Source organism: Nothoprocta perdicaria, unplaced genomic scaffold (assembly GCF_003342845.1).
Source record: "Nothoprocta perdicaria isolate Ctin4 unplaced genomic scaffold, notPer1 scaffold_196, whole genome shotgun sequence".
Taxonomy (NCBI): Eukaryota; Metazoa; Chordata; class Aves; order Tinamiformes; family Tinamidae; genus Nothoprocta; species Nothoprocta perdicaria.
Window position 1 is genome coordinate 676267 of NW_020455160.1, and position 21908 is coordinate 698174.

A 21908-nucleotide genomic window follows, 5' to 3' on the forward strand; every position below is an offset into this window, starting at 1 on the left:
GAAATGCAGGACAGATCAAATGAATATTCAAAATGAAAGAAAACGAAATCAAAGCAAAAAGAAATCCAACTCCAGGAAGGCAGAAAAGAATCTGGCAGTACTAAAAATGCAGAGGACACCAGTTAAACAAACTGCCATGAGAAACTGAGCAGCACAAGGTGAAACATTTTTAAAAACTGTTTATTATAAAATACATATTTACATATGAAGGCACTTTGAAACCGTTACAAAATTGTCACATAAGCTGTTAGTCATTTAGCAAGTCAAAAAAAAACCACAAAAACCTTCTTTCTATTAGCACCTAAAAAGGGCCAAATCTAATACGAGAAAACCTGAACTGCACTCAGTTGTTGCACATTATTTTTTCTAACGAAAAAAAAAGTGTCTCATGACAACTAGAAAAAATTTTATCACCATTATTTTTCTACAGTTTCAGAAAAGAGCACGATACACTATTGCTGAAGGACTGGCGACGCCAAGGCCGAGGGCAGCCACCGGTCACGCCGGGATCTGCAGGGAGCTCCGTGCGCGGGGCTCCCTCGCGGCGCCGCGGCCCCAGCACGGGGCTGGGTGGCTTGTCCCGTCCCCACATCACAGCTGTGCTCCTGCACGGGCACCCCGTGCCCCTGCACCGCGGCACCTCCACACGGCCACGTCGCTCCCCGGCCTTCCCATCCCGAGAGCTGCAGCCAAACACTCCAGCAGAAGAAAGGAAATGAGGGGTCTACATTAAACCCAGTGCGTTGCCTAGCTGCTTCCTCACACTACAAATAGAAAAGCACCTTTTTCCAACTCTACCAAAAAATCAAAGAGTAATTAATAATTCAAAAATGAATTAAGCATATGGTAAGCTGCCTCATGTATGCTTTTAAATACATGTTTCCTGCACCATGGCTGACCAGGTTCTTTAGCTGAGATGGTTTGAAATCATGAAATTATTTTCCACAGAACTGAGGTCCAGCCAATCTATTGGCACACATTAAACAAATCAAAGTCAGAGCTCCTTAAACAAGTCCTATGCAATCGTTAAAAACAAACAAAAAAAAAACCAAAGAACAAGAGTAGAATATACACACATTGACTTGAGAAACACAGTGCTGGGAAGTTTTTGTATGGCTCTAATCTTAAACCTAATTATGATATAAGATCAAACTACTGATATACAGTAAAAAAACCAAACCTTGACTTTTTTCCATTTTGGGAAAATAAATCCTATCAAAATCCTTCAGTGAAAACAACTTAGATGTTAGAATTTATATATTTCCAATGAATCCACACCCTTATTAGCTATAAAAATCACATATACAAGCATGCCTTAGCTGATCGGGCTTACACTCAGTGTAGATACTATACAACAGAAGACTAAAGTCTTCAGGAAAAAAAATATTAAGAGATACAATTTGTTAGATGAACCTGCGCATGGGAAGGGCCCAAGGGCGGCCAAAGGCTGACCTGGTCGGCCCTGCAGCAGGCGGGATGGCCTGTCTCCTCTTCTGGGAGGAGAGGGACGAGCACATCCCATGAAACCACGCCGTTCAAGCCTCTTTCTGACAGTTTCCTCTCTACTCCATTCACTTCACATTGTAACACTGCATAAGATTTCCACGCTCTTAAAATAAGGCACTTTTTGAAAGCTTCTTCCCCAGACAAATACTGAAAGCTTGAGACAATTAACTGACTCCACTTATTATTCCCTGAAAGTCCTTATTCCAAAAATAAAAGCACTTACTGGAAGCCAAGTCACACTCAGAATTCAGATGCCCTGAATTATGCAGCTTCCTACAGATCAGGCTTTTGCAACTTCTAACACATTTTCCATCATGCTTATTCCTGACGTTCGCTACTTCACCTATCTGCATCCTACGGAAGTCAGGCAACGTCAGCATTTAAAACAATTTGGCAGTTTTCTATATACAAAATGGCTGGAAAGCAAGGAAAAACAGCACGAGAGTTGCACTGAACTCCGCAGCTTTTAGATCCCGAAGAAAAGAGGCAGCCCTAGTGATTTGCTCGCTCACTGACGACATCCTGCAGTCGCTTCAGGAGAACATCATCGTTTTCCTGGCACAGCCGTTTCGTAGGGGACTCCGTGTCACTATCAATCGTTATCGCGCGTTTCTTACTTCTCTGTTCACCTTGTTTTATCATATTATTGATGTCCTTCAAGCTCTGTGATTAAGAAAGAAAAGCATCTTGAGTTACTAGACCTCAGATTGCTTTGATTTTCAGTTATCTGGAAATAGAGAGCTACTGTTTTGACTTTTGAGGTTGCCCTTCAGCACAAACCAAGAAACCTGGCCAAGTATCCCTGCTGCCAGGGAGAGCTTTCCCACCACGAAACTACGGCTCGTCCCTCTCCCAAATGCAGCCCTCTCAACCCTCCTGGTTTCTACCTTGGAAGGGCTCCCGTTAAATTTATAGAGCAGGGCAGTTCGGGGGGTCAAGCAGGCGCCGTTCTTGTGCGGCGAGACGTAAACCGAGTGCTGCTGAGATATCCGCCGAGGGGACACCGGCTGCTGCTTGATGTTTGGGAACGGAGACAAGGGAGGCGCTTCCATCTGAAAGAGGCCAGATTGGCATTGAAGCTAAGTTAGAAAATATTTTTTAAAAGATAATTTCAATTATTAACAACATTATTTAACTGGCAGTAAAAACTTTTTGTCTTTATGATCTTTATTAGATGGACCAAAATTCAAAAGTGTTTTACTTACTACGTGATCCTGGTTTGTGATATCGTACTTCAGTGCAAATGATTTTACTCTTCCTACATAGACTGCATTGTAAAATGTGATCAGATCACCTCTCTCCTCTGCCCCGGACTCCCTGCAGTTCTCTGGCGCAGACTGTGCTGAGGAACAACTTTTCTCAGAGGAGTCTAAAAATGAGAGCGAGCTTCAGATTTCAAGAACAGAGTAGCAGCAAACTGAGTTTCTTCAGATTCAGATGTACAATATGCAGCTGACATGAACTCAGTCTCATACTGACCAATTAATAAAATGGATTGGGTAAGTCTGCTTGGGTCAAGATGAGGCACGCTCTTGGTGGTTCCCCTCGTCACCAACACAGCACTATTGCCCTCTTTTTGTGGGGGGAGCGCAGAATCATGACGCTCGGAAAAGCCTTCAAAATCACCAAGTCTAAACACTATCCCGCCACCACCACGCCTGTTAAACCATGTCCCCAAGGGCCTCATCTCCACGTTGCTTGAGCACTGCCAGGGACGGCGACTCCACCGCTTCCCTGGCAGCCTGGCGCAAGGCTTCACCACTCCTTCCATAGAAATTCTTCCTAATGTCCAACCTGAACCTCCCCTGGTGCAGCTTGAGGCCGCTTCCTCTTGTCCTATAGGTAGTTACTGGGTAGTTATTCTGGAGCAGAGATTGACCTCCGCCTCCCTACAACCTCCCTTCAGGTAGTTGTACAGAGCGAGAAGGTCTCCCCGGAGCCTCCCGCTCTCCAGCCTGAATAACCCAGCTCCCCTGCTGCTCCTCGCAAGGTCTCTGCTCCAGCCCCTTCACCAGCTTCCTTGCCCTTCTCCGGACACACGCCAGAGCCTCTGTGTCTTTTTGGTAGCGAGCGGCCCAAAACTGGGCACAGCAATCGAGGGGCGGCCTCCCAGCGCCGAGCGCGTGACGTTGTGCCAAGTCTCACCTCGTTCACTTATCTGCTTAGGTAACGATCCAGTTACAGCAGGAATACAACTAGCCAGGACCCTGAACAATTTTAAGGCAGTCAAAACTGCCAAACTGCAGACCCTGACTTCTCCAACACTCACGGCAAACTAAAGTTTGAAGGAGTCTGACAAGCTCCAGGTTCTCCAGGCAGTTTAGTCATCAGCTGGCAAAGAGCAGCTTCCCGCTCAGCTCACGCCCCTGGCACAAGGAGGCCAAGCACTTGTTCAGGCACGTAACGAGGGGAAGAAGCTGCAACTACACAAGTTTTCCTGTCACAGCGTAGGTGTCACATAAACGCTCCTTGGCAGCTATGTCCAAGCCCATTCGCTTGGTGGAACGTGGGAGCCCAGCACGTCAGGTACCCCAAGACGTCAGGAAGCCGGGAGCTGCTAGACAGGACGCTGAACCTAGAGATCTGAATGCATTAAAGTGGTGGCCCAGAAGAACACGTTCTCCCTGCAAAGCCTAAGGCAATAACATAAATCCATTTTAAAAAGTCAGAATATTTTAGGTACTATTAATCTTCCCTTATTAACTGCTGTCCAAGAACTACAAGGTCACTGTCACACTGTGGCACACACCAAGGATGCACTTCAAGGTATCATAACTGACAGAAGAAAAACAACGCACCCAATCCAACCCCACTGAACATTTATTTTAAGTGGAAAGTGTATTTTCCATGCTCTAACACCGACAACACCAGCTGACAAGACAGCTTGTTTTCTTCCATATGCTGCTTTCCAATTTCAAAGCCTACACCACGCTTCCCTTTCCTTACCAGGGCACTTGCCGTCCCACTCTTCCACTCATTCTACTCTATTCATTACTACCTCACCACTCAGTTCTTCTAAAGCAGGCGAGAACACTCTTAAAAACAGAAGATTACTTGGCTGCGCTCACCGTCTGTCATCTCAACATCTTGATTCGTGTTCTTGTCCAACGGAACATCCTCAGGAATATTCCTCAATAAAACACTCCTATAAACCTACAGGACAGAGGGGAAAACACTGCTGTCAAGGAAGGCGAGTAAAAAGATCAGACAAAATCCATCTGAATAATTTTAAAAGAATTTGATTTTCTACTACTAGCAGAAACATTTGAGAAGATAAATACCAGCTGCACCTGGTATTTATACAAAGGAAAGGCAGTATTATTTACTCACATGGCTGTTTGCCTGGGGCTGATTTCTGTAACTTTTCATTATGTCCTGAAAAGTTCTTTCCTCTTTCGTTACCTGGATAAGAAGAAGTTGCTCTAGACCAACCGCAAACTCTAGGATTTTTTAACTTTAGAAAACAATTGAATTTCATTTCAGAAATCAAAGCAGGTTCTTATCTTTACTCTGACAGCAGTAAACTAGCTAGCAACCCCCTCTCTTGCTTAGGAATTATTGCCTTTCCAACTTTTCTTCTAGAAGCACTAGGAGATAAAGAAGGAAAAGTCTACAAAGTCAGATAAAACATTTGGGAATTTGAAAAACGGGCCCTCTAACTTTTCACACTGGAGTAGAATTCCCTAGATTTCTTAAACGGATGCCTTACCTTCGCCATGATGTAAAAAGCACAAAGGAGGAGCTGGTCCAAGTGCCTGTCCTTCATGAGGTCGGCGCAATGAACGAGCGTGAACTCGAAGCAGGTCCATATCTTCCTGCGCAAGTCGTTGGAAACGTCCAGCTTGAGGCACAGGTCTCGCAGGCGCACGCTCGCCAGGTGATACACCTGCACGGGGAGACAGCGGCCGCGGGAAGGGGCCGCGCTCCGACCGCTGCCCCGCGGCACCCGCAGCTCCCGCATCGCTTTTAGCCAAGTGTGCCCCTCCGCCCAAGCGGCTCCTGAAGCACTACAGGCTAAACCCCGCTTAAACGTTAAACTGAAACGTTTCTAACATTTTAAGAAATCTGACCAAAGGCGTTAGGACTATTGCTCCTACACAACATCACTTATAAACTACAGTAGCAGAAAGTGGGGTATTTAAATCATGCTATTTAAATATTTATAAAGACATTTAAATTGTGATCAAATAAAATCTCAAATCAGCAGCTTTTCTTTCCTTTTTTGTTATCATAAGTCTGTTTTGAAACCCAAAAAGGCAAGCACAACATTCCTCAAGTTCTCATTCTTCAGAGGTTTTCACTCATCATTGAAAATTAGGCGAAGAACTCTATGCTATATGCCCTAATAAACAGGAACAAGACAGGAATGAAGGGAAAAATCATTCTGAATATGATCATCATTGTAATGAGAAGGTCAAAAGCCCTTTGCAGACAGATTTAAGTAGATATGAGTTCTTCATCGTAATTAAGAGTGGTGCTGCCTACCCCCTGGTTTGCCATGTATTTGGCCCAACTGGAATCATTTTCCAGGCGAGTGGATTCCAAGGAGCAACCCAAGGCTCGCGCGCGGGGAAGGAGAGCCCCACGGGCCGCCGGCCACGCTGCCCTCGGGAACCGCGCGCCCGCGGGACGCGCAGCCCTCCCAGCTCCGTCCAGCTCCGAGTTCCCACGTTTAGACTTACACACTGGGCAGTACAGATGTGAGGCGCCCCTGAGGCATTCAGATCTTACTCCAGCCCTTAAACCCCTTCACCACTTCACAAATGAAGCCAGGGAGATAGGGTGGACCTGATTCTGTGCAAGAATTAAGCAACCCTCATCCTTCCCCTTCTCCCCCCAGTAACAGGGGGCTGTTCGTGCCAAAGGGAAGGTACCTGAGGGCTGGAAAGTAATGAAAACGTGGAAACTGCTCCAGGGGATAAGCTGCACCAGAGCCACGAGAAACATGAAGCGTCACTTCCTGACAGAGACCCTTACCTTCCTGTAAAACAGGGCCAAGGAGCCCGTTCTCTTGGGTTTGCTTCCCGACGGAGGAGGCACTTCCTGCGCTTGACTCCCCTGGGGCTGGCTGGGAGCCGCGGCCTCCGTTTTAGACGGCTGACCTAAATTCATCGAAACGGGTATCAACGTGATCCCTCCCATGTCGCCTGCAATGCCTGCGGATGACACACACAGCGGGAAGGCAGCCGCTCGCGGCCACCGCGTGCACCGTCAGACTGCGAACGCTCCAGGATTTGCAAGCATTCCCCACGAAGACACGTCACCCCTCTGCACGGGAGGCTACAGACTTTATCCTTCAGAGTATTCAGAAATGCTCAAAAAGTGCGTTTCTGGTAACTCAAAAGCAGCAGTTATTCACATTCATGTTCTAAAACTATCCAGATCAAGCACAACATTCACAAGAAACTCACGGGAAATTTCTGCACTACTTCCACTCTGGGCAGTGGGCAAGTTTTCTTACGTTTATATCATGTCTAGTTTGCAAAATATGGATAAGCCATAAGTATGGATAAGTTAAATCCTCTTGCTGAAAATCTCTTTCAATGTGACGGTAGAAGTGGGTTTTATTTACAGAAAAACAAGAACTATTTTTTAAGCCAAAAAAGCGATACAATTTCTTGTCTATCACCACCAGAAATACTCAAATATCTTTCAGCTTTAATAAAACAAACCCAACAATTTTCTTCGTATTTATACATATAGAGTGTCCTTATCCAGAAACTTCAGATAATTTTTGTTGTAATGCTAAAACACAAATAGTGGTGAATAACTATTGCAGCTGATAACTAAAACCAAGCTTTATCTGCAGCAAAGTGTAACTGGAAAAGACTCCACAACTTGGCTTGCCAGGACAAACCCCCAGGCTTCCTTGTTGGGCAGCAGATCAAACTTCACAATGAGACATCACTATGCACCGGCTCTCTCATTTATTTTTGAATGAAGAGTATTCTTTTAAACACCACGTTTTCAAAAAAAAATGCAGGTTTACTCTACCTGGTCTTAAGCACAAGCCAAAGAGGTAGCACGGGAGGAAGCCTTACCATGCAGCGGGATGGTAACCCTCTGTGCCGATTTCCCTGCCACTGCAGCAGTTGTCATGGTCAGCACTGTTTGCCCAGGAGAAACAGAGACACTTTCAGCAAGGACACTTGAAGCCGGAGCGATGGTCAGCTTGGTGCCTTCAGTCCAACCCTTTTCCAGCTGCAGCTCCTTGGGGCTGTCGTCTCCGAAGAGCCTTCTCTTGGCGCTCCCGGCTGCAGGAGAGCTGTAGCGCTCGTGGACGGAGATGGGCGACAGCGGCTGCACGTCTAGCAAGCAAAGGAGGAGGAAAAAATGCAGGGCAGCAGCTCAAGAGGAACTTCTCCGCGTGAGGCAAAAGGTTAACCTAACAAGTGACAAAATATAATAAACCCGTTCTGATTAAGAAATTATCTTCTCTCTAAACCAATTCCAACAAGAGCCTTCCCCCCACATACCTCCAGTCCCCTTCAGCCTGCTCTCAGCTGCTTTTAAAGATCTTCAGCAAAACTAAAGCATGTAAATACTAATGTTCAGGCTTCTGTTCCACTGTATTTCTGCAGCAGCTACTCTGGGAGGGAGGGAACAACGACAACAGAACCACCACAAACCAAAACCACACGTACGGCGACTGCAGCCTCCTACGCCCCGCAAAGCTGAAGCCTTCCAGGCCACAGGTAAGAAGTGCAGCCAGTCAGCACCGCCCAGCCAGGCACTGCCGGCATCTCCCTCCCCTCCTGCAAAAAGAGTTCTGGAGGAAGGAGCAAAAGATCCACTTATGACGGCAAGAAGCAAAGCAAGAGGCGACAGTGGCAAGTATCTCTGGACTTGAAGGGGCAGGAAAGCAGAGGCTGAGACACTTGCTCTGAAGGGTAAGAACAGTGAGACTGCGACAGCAGTGAGACCTCTCAAAAATGCTAGAAAGCACAGAGAGGAAGCTACATTTAGATTATACTTTCTCAAAGGCAGAACAGACTGAAAGTATGAAGAGCAAAGGACACGACACTATCAGAGACGACCATCCACTCCAAGAGCGGGGCACCCATTCCATCCAAATGGAGGAGGACCCAGCTCCAGCGCAGAAATGAGGCGTCACCACTGATTCTGCTGCCACTAAAACACAAACAGGGCTTCACAGGTGCACGCAGGCTGAAACTGCTTCCATTTAGCAATACTTGGTTCAGCCTCAGGATTGCTCTTCCTAACTCTAAAGCAGTCCTTAAATAAATACATAAAAGCATGCATTTAAAACACAACAGAACCCGGGAACATACCCCGCCTTAAAGTCCCACCGAGATCTGTCCGAACCTCTTTGACTCGAGGATGAATTATTGGAGATATTGGCATCATGGGCAAGTGCCCAAGCCCCCCACCTCCGTTGCTTGCTTCAAAGTTACTGGGAAAGATTACCTGAGAAATAAGAAATGCCAGCGTAAGATAACAAATAACTGTTTTCTGTACAAAAATAAATAAGTGTTTTCTGTAGAAATTATCCTATTTGAATGATCTGCTATATAAAGTGAGAGTAATAAGGAACCTGAATTTGCAAGTGAAAGAAAACCAGCTAACATACTTCTTCACAGGTTGGGACCTTGTTTTCCGAGGCCTGGAGCGCTTTCCAGAGGGCTGACTCCCGCGTCCAGGCCAGGCTCTCCAGGATTTGCTCTTCAATGCTGTTGAGATGCTTCACCATGTCTCGGGAAAGACCATCCTCAGAACGAATCAGGACTTCGATGACCTGAGGGCAGCAAGGAACACGTAGAAAACAACAGAAGTTGCATCCCTTGTACTTCATATCATCATATTATTCATTTCAGGAACCCAAATAAAAAAAATAAAGACTACACAGACACACACACACACTCTCTCTTCAGACTGTACCGGATGTTCCAGCCTCTGCCTCACATCTTCATCCCTTCAAAACTTTCCCAGTCCCTCTGAGCAATCCAGCTCACACCCCAATGCACCAACAAAACCTGCTGCGAGGCCCCCTCTTGCCATCCCTGAGCATACAGATTCAGTTCCAGCAATAGCTGAAAATCCCTTTGTAGGGTCATAATTTATCCCTCCAGTCTACTGTTAGATCCACTTTATCTATGTTATTTCCAATAGATGAATGCTCAGTCTGTTTTTTATACCCTCAGTGATGGAGGATATATATATATATATGTGTATATATATATATCTCCTCTTTTATACCCTCAGAGTGCCATACACTCCCCGAGCGACCTGCTAAAGAACAAAAACCACAAGTGAAACAACGAACATCAACTCCTTCCTGAGAGGTCTTCATGATAGCAGCTTTTTGAAGTAAAAAGTGCAATGAAAACAAATGCACAACATAAAAGAAAATGAAATATAAATCTGTTGCACAAAGTTATTTCTGCAGAGAAAACACGAGAGCATCTGCTACTGATTGAGGCTACCAAGGCTGGCAGCAATAGTAACAGACCTGTTTCAGTTTCACTACTGCCTTATATCTGAAGCTTAAAGGAGAAGGAAGAATAGGATATAAAACAAATGTTTCCTAAGGGATTTGATCCTTTTGGGTTATTATCCTCTAAACAGAGGCAATTTAATGCTTTCAGTACTAGTAACTGTAGTTATTAGGTATCTAGTAAAAACTCCCAGGAGTTTTGCATAGGAGTCACAAATAGGTGTTAAGAGGATCAAACAAGTAAAGGAGTTACGGAAGAAAAGAGGTATTTGCTGGTGAGAAAGAAAACAAACAAACATAAAGAAACAAACCAAAAAGCACCACAACTCCATCGCCTGCAAACCACAGCAACAGTAAGAGAACACCAAGGGAAAAACACTTTCTGCTCTGTTATGGAAAACAAGAAAAAAGAAACTTTACAGAACAAGTCTGAAATAGGTAGGAGCAGTCAAAGATAAAGGATTATTGCTATCTTATCTGTGATAAGCAGAACTAGGACACAAGCAGTCCAACAGCCTGTCGTCAGCTAACGCATTCAACTGAATTTATCAACTGCTTTATCCCACTCAAAGCTGTACTTAATTAGTGTTAGAAATTGAGTAACAACATACCACAGCTGAGTACCATTTACAAAATGGTTTTCTTGCTTTTCTTGCTTTAAGTTTCTGTGTCAACTGAAGCCTTATACATGCCAGGTAAAATATTTAAGGATAAATATAAGGATATGTCCAGTAAAAAAGCAGCAGCCATTTACCTTGTAAAAATAGAAAGGCCTGAGATCCAGAACTTCAATGATCCAGGGAAAGGTGCGGGGGGAGCTATATGCAAAAAGCACAATCTCCAGGCAGCACGCCATCAGGGAGCGGTGAAAGACATCTTGTTCCAGGAGAGCCTGAAGAAATTATGGAAACGGTCAGGGATCTGAGGATGGGGAAGTGGAGGCAGAGTTTTTATATTTAAAAACTCCCGCGTGACACCAAGTGCCAATACTGGTAAGAGGATGAAGAAGAGAATGAGAATATCTGCCGGATGGCTTTTGGTTCTAAAAGTCAATGTAAATTAATATAGTTAGTAATGCTGAGTCTTTAGCCTTTATAACAGTAATCAACGTACAATCAAGGCACCTCTCATACAATTTTTTTTTTTTTTTAAAACATAGGCTGGTCAAAAACAGACCAATCTGTTCTGGAGCTGTCTAAGCATAGTTCCCTGGAGTGGGGACTTAGGAAAAGTGTTCTCTTTTACTTACAGTCATGTCCTTCCCATGCAGTCTTCGTGTTTCTTGGACCATTATCGTCTCCAAGATTTTATAGTACAAGATCTCTGCCAGTTTTAATCTGTTTACAGCAAAATCTGAAATTTAAAACCACACTGATAAAGCCCAATGCTGTTTTAGAAAACTGTTTTAGACCAAGTTGACTGATACTTGGTCTTCTACATAAAAAAAAAAAAAAAGCATGTGTGTGCATATATAGATTTTCTAGACCAAAAGTGTGACCAAAGAATTTCTAATGAACAGTATGCAATTCTACAAAAAAAATATCAAAGGATTTTGTATTTTAATATCTCTAAGTACAGAATTCGGCAAATTTACACCCTTTTGCCTTTAAATTTTATATCCAAGAAAAATATAAATTTAAAGTCTAGTTATCAGCTGCTGAAGTTTCAATGTTTTCTTAATTATCCCATTTTGAACTACAACCTTGTTCCATTCTGTAATACTTTTTACAGTGTTCTGCTCGAGAGAAACAGTTCTGTCAAGGCAAGCTTAGGCACGCGTTTCATTTGCCTGGTTCCACGCTCTGAAGCAGGCCACACATTTCACATTCACCTATATGAGATCCGGGCTGTTCGTCCGTTGGCTGCGTGTAGCTCCGACAGAAAGTTTCACCGATTTCCTTCACCCTGCTCACGATGCTCTCCATGGGGCTGCGCGCGCAGGATCTGCAGGGGACACAAAGAGAAAGTCCTGCTGGCACAAACGGGGAGGCTGCTCCCTGGGGCCCTCCCACAGAAAGACACATTGGGAAGAGGAAGGCAGCAAGAAGTTTGCTGCAAGAGCTAACCCAAACGCATCCAGGCACCTGCACACACAGGCACTGTTCCAGAGTAAAGGGTTTCCAAAGCAAGAAGTCACTACCTATAAAAACTGAAAATCAATTGCAACAAGACAGACAAACCCACAGACTCCTACTTGAAATACAACCATAATTCCGTATCAATATTTATTTCTGCAGATTGTATCACCTTGCTGGAAGCACAGAACAGAAAGCTGCAGGCAGGTAGGAAGCAGGCAGGCCCTTCCCGGAGCGTCCAAGGCCAGACGCCGCGAGCCTGCGCTCGGGGCTGCTGCTGCGGGCTCTTGTGCAGGGCAGAAATTAGCCTCCCGGAGCAGACAACGTTGGCAAGAGACAACAAGAACGGGGCTCCTTATTCCTACCCTTCAATGGGTTATTAACCTATCAAGCAGCTATTAGCCTGTGTGCTGTCCGTGAAGGATTCTCACAGGGAGAATGTAGATAAACCCCCTTAACGAGAGGTCTGCAACGCTGGAGGGATTTGGAGATGCTTGTTGCGAGCCCTTTGCAGCGACCTAGAGAAGCACTTCACCCTGTTAAACACTCGCTCCACAGAGTGAAAGCAAACACACATCACTGCTACACAAAGTAATGCACGTGAATAAAGGGGGAAACGTGGTAACAGCAGCCAAGGCGCCGGCCAGCCAGCTTAGGAGGGAAGGTTTGGGGAAGGCTGCCAAGTAAACTAAAAATAAAGACAACTTCATGGAAGAAAGCCCTTCAGCAGTGTTAAATGCAGGAGCAGCATTTAACTACATGCTAGTTGCACACTACAGCCTCCGGTCCAGAAGAGTGTGACCTGCAAAGAGCCAAAGGGTGAGCAGGGAAGAGAGACAAACCCAACCTCACCTCAACGCTACGAGGTGCAACCAAGGGCCCACCGCAGCGTGCAGACGAGCACACTCAGCCCTTGTGTTCTCTCTTTACTAAGGTTTGGTTAAGGAAAATCCTTAACCATGAAAGGCAATAGAGACTCCTGACTAAGACCTTTCTGTCTTAGAATTCTGGAGTTTATGCAAAATGTTTTCCCCAGAAAATACAAGAATAAACCAAAGTTCAGCTTTCAGCAGCTGCATTTCCGCTCAAGTGTGACCTTTAATTTGCCATTTGCACGCTGCTTTTCTCTGAAAGGCAAAGGATTAAAAACCAAAACAAACAACCAAAAACTCTTTCATAACTTAAATTCTCTAAGAGGAGCTTGTGGGTGGTCAGGGGAAAAGATTCAGGTATCCACAAATCAAAGCAGACCAAAAGTAATAGCCTAAAGACTTTGAATGGAAACAGATTTAAAGGGAGACGGGAGAGCCAGACCTCAAAACCAATTCATATGCATCTATATTATATGCTGAAGTACCAGTAAAAGAATGAAGTAAATGCAGATTCACAAAAAATCTGCATGTTCAAGAGCTGGCTTAATAAACAAGTGTTTGATATCATTTTGAAAAGTATCATAGTCCGAAAATATCAATTTTAAAATAATTTAACGTCACCTCAGAGAACAAATTACCTCCCCTTGCAAAAACACAGGGAGGAAGGGGCCAAGGACAGTCTTAAAACAGACTCTGAATTCAAGCTACAACACCAGGAAGAGACCTCATTTAATAGTGAGACTGTGTTGTAGAGGGGCACCATGAGGAGCCCAACAATTGCTATCAGGAAATAAGCTCGAGGGTCTCTCCATGTACAAGGGCCTTTCTGAAGGCTTCAGCCCTTCCAGAAAGTTGGCATCAGAGCACAGTGCCTTCTGATGAGCTTCAAATTGAGACACTCAACTGCCTCGAAAAGGGCAGCATTGAAATAAATCATAGCTTCAATCAAAGCCTTCCAGCTAATTACAGTGTTATACTTCTAAAACATTTTCACTTGAAATAGAAGTTATTGGAAACACAAAATACTGCATAGCTCAAACAATTCCTCCTATTGCTACTAAAGAGAAAATAACTTGTGCTTCTGTTTGCTGAGCCCATGTGCAAGATAAAGGAAGAACTTACTGAATACTTTGCTTGAGGTCTAATCAACGCTCACCCATTTGTTAGTATTTTCATCTCTCTCTGAAAGATTAGGTTATTCTTAATGAAAAAGCTGTTTCAGCTTTTCATTCAGAAATGAAATTCAGCTGTTTCATTTAGAGATTTCAGACGAGTTAGCATGTTAATTGGGTAATGAAAACATTAACAAATGGTCCTAAAAAAATACTCAAAATACAACGGCATGCTGCTAAGCACTTGTAAACTTTGGAAACAAGTACTAAAATATGCCTCAAAATATGTCTTATTTCAAAAGAGAACTGAAAGTTTTACATAGTATTTGAAATACCAGATTCATAAATAAGTGCTAAATATCCATTTTGACTAATTATAAGAGATTCTTAAATGCCACTCCATAAAGGCATGACCTTGTACGGACGTTTGATAAGCACACAATAATATTACAGTTATTTATTACCGAATTATAGCCGTTGATGAGCTATGAAGCAACACTCTCTACCTCACACGCACCAAGGCTGGTTCTGTGCTCTGCTCCGGCAGCCCGGCTTCGCCCTGTGCTCCGCACCCAGCCGGCCTGCAGCCGTGCAAGGAGGGGCCAAAACCCGGCCGCTTTACACAGCGGGGCCCCACTGCAGCCGCGGCGGCTCAGGGTTGGGGTCACCTTCACCTCGCAGCTCCCCTCAGCTCGGGGGGCTAGGGCCGCTCTCGGATGTGCTAGGAGCACGATCCTGAACAGAACGGCTGCAGCGACCTAGGCTCTCTGCAGGCCTGCCACACAGACACGCAGTTCAACGAGCTACAGTTACCCAATTTCAGGCTTATATACAAACGATAAAGCTAAACTAAGGTATCCAGGAGTGATATTACAGAGATATGGAGAGCCCTCTGGCTGCAGTTAGTCTCATTTTCCCACGTCGCTAAAGCAAAGATTCCAGCTTATTGACTCACATACCTCCTGCTCCCCAAACTTCTACCGTCACGGTCAATATTTATTTTAATTCATCCATATTTGTTTAGGACTCAAAGATATATGGCAGCGATCATGCAAACACTGCGCCACACAAGAGAGCCAAACTTGGAGCAAAGCGGGTTTCCCTGCGCGCTCGAGTCACTCGGGGCAGGCACTTACTCAAAAATAGCCATGAGCTGCTCGCTGGGGGCGTTCTTGAGCCCGGCCACCATGGTCTGCAGCCGGCTCACGCTCTGCGTCGCCGACGCGACCGGGGTGATGACGGCTTCTTTTTCTCGCAGGTATCTCCTGCCAGTCAACGGAGTTGAGGGGGCAAATGACCTTTTCTGCCAGACAGAGAACAAAAAAAAGTAAACAAATGGGTCAAAAGAAGTGGCTCAAAACATTTTCAACAGGGATGCCCTTAAAAAAAAAAAAAAAAAAGGAAAAAAATAGCAAAAAAAAGATTAAAACCACACTGCAAGTCACATGGAATATGTCACCTCTAGGCTGCTATCAAAGCTGTGACCTCAAAATTCACTAAAAGATATCTGAAGCCTTTTCCAAGGCTGTCACTTGTAAGTACAGAGTAAAGTCAATTTTTTAAGTTTTTAAGTACAGTTCAGAGAATGGAGACTTCTGATCCTCAAGCCCAGATCTAAAATATTGAAAGACGGAGGGCAGGAAAGCACGTGCCTCCCCCGAGAGCCCCCAGGAGCCGCGGCGGGCGCTGCAGGGCTGCCTGGCACAGGGGCACCGCAGCCCCGGGAAGCGCCGCTCCGGCATTCACATCTGTCAAATTTATGTCTTGAATGTTATTTCCTACAGAATAGCAAATAAGTTGACATTTCCTGTATTGAAAGAGAAATACTAGGAAACAAGCAAATTAATCCAACATAAAAAAGTTTCTGGTATTCGTAAAGATTTTGGTCAAACTCCATTTATACCTCATGCACTTTCATAGAGTAATTTATCAATTAGAAATTTAAAAATGGAAACATATTACACATATGTTCACATATGTGTAATGTACACATATGTTTCATATATGAAAGTGCTCACGCCTTCTTTAAGGGATAGCTACCTAGTAAATCACAAGAGAAAACACTACAATTTCTCCTTATCAAGAGGGTTCCCTGGAGCCTGAGTATGAGGCTCAGCATTTGGCTCTTAGTAAAATGTCAAGAAATTTAACTTTTCAGAAGTGATTCAGCGAAGGATGGAGAGAGGAGAAAAAAAAAACAAAACCAGAGCATTTTAAGGGAACGTGAGGTTACCTGACTCACCTTTTCAAAATGCTGCTGCAGGTGACACTCCACGTGAGCTCTGGCTGCCGCCTTCCCCGCCGGCACATCGGCAGGGAACTTGCGAGGGGTGCCGATCTCCTCCTCGGCATCTGCTCCAAGGAAAACTCTCTCATCGAAGTCACCCACGGTTAGGACGTATTCTTCGTACTCTTTATTCAATGCTTTGCTGAAAGGGAAAGCACAGTGTGTTGTGATCAGAGGCTACGCTGCTAAGGAAGCAAAAGAGGCACCAGCAAAGTACAAAACTGCAACCAAGAGGCATTCCAAGCATGCCATACTTTAAATAGCAGCACGACTAGTTACTCACATTTTCCCACAAGAGACCATTTGCTTGTGCTAAACCTTGCCTTCCTCTTTACTTAAAGCCTCCCCTGTTCCCTATAGGATCCGCCATGAGCCTTTTTTCTCCCTAGGAGACCTCCAACGTTTGGTTCTCAGCAAACAGAGGAAGAAAGAAACTACTTCTCTTGCAGCTGTAGGTGAAACAGTTTTTAATTCCTGAATTGGCCAGAAGTTCACCTTCTGTGAACAGGGAACAGAGCAGCCGCAGCTGTGTGAGACGTGCTAGGAGGTCCCATTTGTGCTCCCGCTACTCGGCGTCAGCACTTACCATAGCGGCCGAGAGAGGGAGAACCAATTTTCCAGGCCCTGGGTTCCATTCCCAAGCCCTCTCTGATGTAAGACACCAAATAAATCCTTCATTTTCTTGATTTCAGTTCACCTATCTGTAGCACAGGAATACTGACCCTTGTTAAGGTCGCAGAACCTTAGGCTGGTGCTTGGGAAGCAGAAGGAAGCTTGGCAACAAATACCAGAAGCATCATTAAACCCTACCTGCCAGTTTACATTAACATATACTTATACTACCATACCTGCAGGTAGAGAACATTTTTACTCTCACGGGCAAAGACACCTCATACATTCACATATGACACAGTCACACGTTAAGTGGCTCAGCGGCACCACGGCAAGCTTGCAACTATTTTGTAGGTTTGTCATCTTACATTCTTTTAGAAAAATATAAATTTCTACAAACAAGTTTGGACAAAGAAACAGCCAGGCGTCCACGTTTCCTTTGGATTTTTAAGTTGCTTACAAGAGAATAAGGACTACTGCATTATCATATATTATTACAGCAATATTATTAAGTAGGAATACTAAAATCAGCAGCTACATTTGCTTCACTGCTTTATATGGGTTATATCAATGCTGCTTTATATCCATCTATGTCAGAGTATCATTAAAACAATTCGAGCTTTAACAATTCAAGCCCTTTAAAACAATTCAAGTCTTTGCTTGTAATTCTCATAAAATGAACTGAGAAGATGGAGACTGATCTTACAAATTCAAGTTATTAGGTATTTTGAAGAAAGCAAAAAAGAAAATCCTGAAGATTATCCCAAACAAATAGAGATTAACAGCAGATGCTTTAAATTAGCTTCAAGAAATGAACTCAACTTACTTTTCTAAAAACAGTTACACAAGCCCCACACAGAAGTGCTTTTATCCCCTTTTTGTGGTTTTACAAGTCTCACTTTTTTTTTTTTGTCTTTGCTTTGTTCTAGTGCAGTCACAGATTTCACAGGAAACAGGTAACTACCTAAACTAAGCTTCCATACACAGAAAACAGAGTACTTAAATATCTGAGTTACGTACAGAAACCAGAACTTGAGAGCCAAGATCTTGATTTGTGTATCAGACTTCCAAAGGTGACAGGGATGCTCACCCCTCGTGAGCAGGGAAGCAAACACCGTAAAACCTGAAAAAAGTCACCGCTGCTGCGCAGAAAACCCTAGGATAACTGTCAGATCTCAGAGACCACTTCCGCCAATCAGTAACAGATTTACTTGCCACGTAATTAAAAATGGTCAACTATGGACAGAGGAAGGAAAAGTCTGATATAGAGCATCCCAAGACGTGAATTTTAGAAATGAAACTCAAACCCATGACTAAGAACATACTCCACAGCTTACTTGTTTTCTGTAAAATTGCACAGATCCAACAGACATTCTCCTTTTAAGATCTGAAAAAGAAAAAAAAAGAAAAAAAAAAAAAAGAAAAGCGGTATAAACATTTTCTATAATGCAAATCACAACTGGTCCTACTCTGCAGCACAGCTTAGCAGAAAGGTAGAATAATGGTTAGGAACATAATTGGGTATCTTGTTGCACACAAGGTCCTTAGCAAGACTTTGGGAACAGAACTTAATTCCATCCCATCCACAAAACCTCATTTGTCAAAATGAGCGTTGCCACCTCAAACCCGTTCCTCCTTCAGCTAAGGGAGTGATCGGATGAATGTGAACTGTATATACATTTCCACAGAGCACAGAAACAACCTTGCAGGCTCAAAAGCAGACAGAAGGGCTTGTGCAGCTGCAACCTCGACCACTGCATCAGAAACACTTTGCTAAACAGTAAGACAAGAATAAGAAGCCACCATATCACTACCCTATAAAGTTAATTTACAAAGAGGTAACTTTGTTTTCCTCTCTTAAAATAATTTATTGTGTTTCACAATGCCATGAACAGAAGATAGAAATTCCCCATTCACCTCGCCAGCCACACTAAAAAGCTTTATGCAGCATGAAAAGTGAGAGTAAAATCTATTTCTGCTAAACATGTTCAGAGGAAAACTCATCACTTCCAAACCCACCCACCTATGAGCCACTTTCCACAAGACCTTGGATTTAAGTGGTTTTAAGGTGACACCATTTATCTGCGGACCATCACATATTCTCAGAGCCAGTGCAACACACCTTCCTCTCGAACAGTTTGGAGATGTATGGTTTGAAGTAGTGTTCCTTTATTCCTTTAGCTTCCACGAGGAGCCCGTCGTGCAGCTCGCAGAGCGTGGCAATGATGCAGGGAGGCCCTTCAGCCGCCGGGCTCTCCGGCGCGTGGAAGTCCGCGGGTAGGCCTGGAAACAGGGAGAGGGGCAAGGGAGAGGCCACGGGCTCTTTAGCTTTACAACGGACTTAACTCTAAAGATCAAACCATGTTTGATTTTAAATAAGCTGTCTCCTCATACCTTTAAATGACGGATTTAGCAAATCTCTTCTATTTGGACACAAGAGGGCATTTGCAAAAATCAGGTCCAAGCAGCACAGAAGCAAATGATAGGAATTTACTAAATCATCTCCAATCATACGGAAATTACCTTGAAGAGACAGTGTATCACATCAAACAATATAAACGAGTTAATAACCCAAGACACAAACAGCACAACGGATAAAACGAAACCAGCCTACCCTTCGTGTACACAAAGAGAGTCCAGCAGAAGTTGAAGAGATCTCTAACGCTGCACGGCACTCGCCTGCCAAGGACAGGGAAGAAGGAGTCTGCAATTCCACGAAGCCGAAACCAGTTTTCACCGCAACGGTTTCACACAGTTCCCCGGCTCAGAAGGGCTACTCCGCACCGAGGCACAGCGCAAGCCATACAAGCTTATTTCACTGTTCAGTAATTAACGCTCCTATCTAGGGCCACAGAGCATGTAACACCTCATCACTGATCCTCTCATCCTCTCTTCGAGCAAACAGCACTCGGTGACTCTTAGACACACTGTTCTTTTCTGCTGCCACAATTGTAAAGAAATAAACAAATGAAATAAAATTCACCTGGTGTTGTGAGCAAGACGCCAAGGGGTATATAAATTACACCAGATTTTTTCCTAACTATTTGATCAGAACATCAGTCATCCCTTCAACACATGGAACTATCACTGGTATGACAGCCCCTTCTCCAGAGCGACACGTGGGGCAGACGCCCCAGCCCGGGTGCCGCGCGAGGCCCCGGAACCACCGCTCTGCCCCGCAGCCCCACGGGGCCTTTGCCCAGACAAAGGAGCGCTCCGAGGCCTGGGCTCTCTCCGCCGGGCAGCCGCAGGACCCCCAAGCCTCCAAGTACCTCTGCTTCCTGCTTCTTGGTGGCTTGCAAGTTTCTTCGTAAGGGTTTTGAAATATATCCAAAAATATGGGTTCAAACTTTTTGAAAATCACTGTTGACACTTCAAAATTTCTCTCCAGCCGTTCCACTCGCTCTCGGAATTCCTGCGGTAGATTTGACATGTCCATCCACTTTTTCATTTTGCTGAAAAACTGAATTAAACTTCAAAGGAGAAGGAAAAAAATCTATTTTATTATGAGCTTTAACTTGATTCGTTTATTCTGTCAGTTTCTGATAAAATACGACACGTTTAATCCTCAGCAATTAGTTTAATTAATACGTAGGTTTAACGATTACTTTGAGGCACTGCCAAACTGCACGCACTGAGGCTTCCTGCCCCCTCATATCTAGACCTTTCTCCTGACTCCCTTTAAGGTAGAGCCACGGAAATACTCGTGTTGGAAGGCAGGTCAGCAGAGCCACCCCGGCCACGGGGAGACCGGGCCCTTTATGGGCAGGTGCAACACGAGCCACCCCCTCCCGCTGTGCCGCTGGAAAGGGCGTCTGAAGTGGAACATTGGAGTTACATCAAGGGCTAGAAGCAGGGCGGTCATGGATGGAGGCTGCCCGGAAAGCCCTCGGAGCCCAGGGGCGTTCACGGAGCTGCCGAGCTCGGCGCTCCCAAAGCCCCGCGCGACAGCGGCCGAGGCCAAACCCGACCTTCTGCCCAGCACCCCACGTCAGGCCCAAGTTTTATCTGGATGATTAATGAACAACTTGGACATCTCGACTGCGTTTCAATTAACTACAAGAGGAAAGAAAGAATGGGGAAAAAACCACCTCCGTGGGTGGAATAATTGTTATTCTGATGATGTGGGTGGTTTTCAAGGGCTGTGGATAAACTTAGGGAAAGCCAGAGTGCGTATTTAGGGGAAGCCAGACTGCGCACTTGCAGGCTGCCCGCGCTGGGCACGCAGAGAAGGCGCTGCCCGCAGGAGCGGGGACGCGGCGGCGACGCACCTGAGCCTGGCGGAGCGCAGGATCCGCGTGAGCGAGACGCCGTTGCCCTCCATGAGGCCGCTGCCCACCGTGGGCACGAGGCTCTTGCGGCAGGCGACGTACAGGGCGCAGGCCAGCCAGTGCGCGGCTTCGCCCTGCGCGAGCACACGCGTGTGCGCACGCGGGCAGCGGCGCGCGCACACGCGTGCAGCTCTGCACACACACACACGCGTGCAGCTCTGCACACACACACACGCGTGCAGCTCTGCACACACGCGTACAGCTCTGCACACACACACACGTGCACAGCTCTGCACACACGCGCGCAGCTCTGCATACATGTGTACAGCTCTGCATGTACAGCTCTGCACACACACACACGCGCGCAGCTCTGCACACACGCGTGCAGCTCTGCACACACGCGTGCAGCTCTGCACACACGTGCACAGCTCTGCACACACACGCACAGCTCTGCACACACACACACGCGTGCAGCTCTGCACACACGCGTGCAGCTCTGCACACACGTGCACACACGCGCACAGCTCTGCACACACGTGCACACACGCGCACAGCTCTGCACACATGTGTACAGCTCTGCATGTACAGCTCTGCACACACGTGCACACACGCGTGCAGCTCTGCACACACACACGCGTGCAGCTCTGCACACACATTCACATACACACAGGGTCTGTGCACACACACATACAGCTCTGCACACATGCACACACACACA

The 21908-nt window shown here is 45.3% G+C and overlaps 1 protein-coding gene across 1 annotated transcript; it reads right to left on the reverse strand.

Moving 5' to 3' along the window:
* Positions 1-756: 756 nt before the first annotated feature.
* RBL1 (RB transcriptional corepressor like 1) lies at positions 757-21321 on the reverse strand. Its single transcript, XM_026037303.1, has 21 exons — positions 21191-21321; positions 20192-20392; positions 19534-19598; positions 19314-19442; positions 19042-19202; positions 18257-18306; positions 16263-16449; positions 15157-15323; positions 11793-11905; positions 11211-11314; positions 10716-10853; positions 9098-9262; positions 8799-8934; positions 7548-7814; positions 6484-6662; positions 5216-5392; positions 4837-4908; positions 4575-4659; positions 2712-2875; positions 2394-2558; positions 757-2169 (listed from the first exon to the last, which is right to left on the reverse strand). Exons 1-21 carry the CDS (start codon positions 21241-21243, stop codon positions 1999-2001), a joined length of 2949 nt encoding a protein of 982 aa, XP_025893088.1. The 5' UTR covers positions 21244-21321; the 3' UTR covers positions 757-1998.
* Positions 21322-21908: the final 587 nt, after the last annotated feature.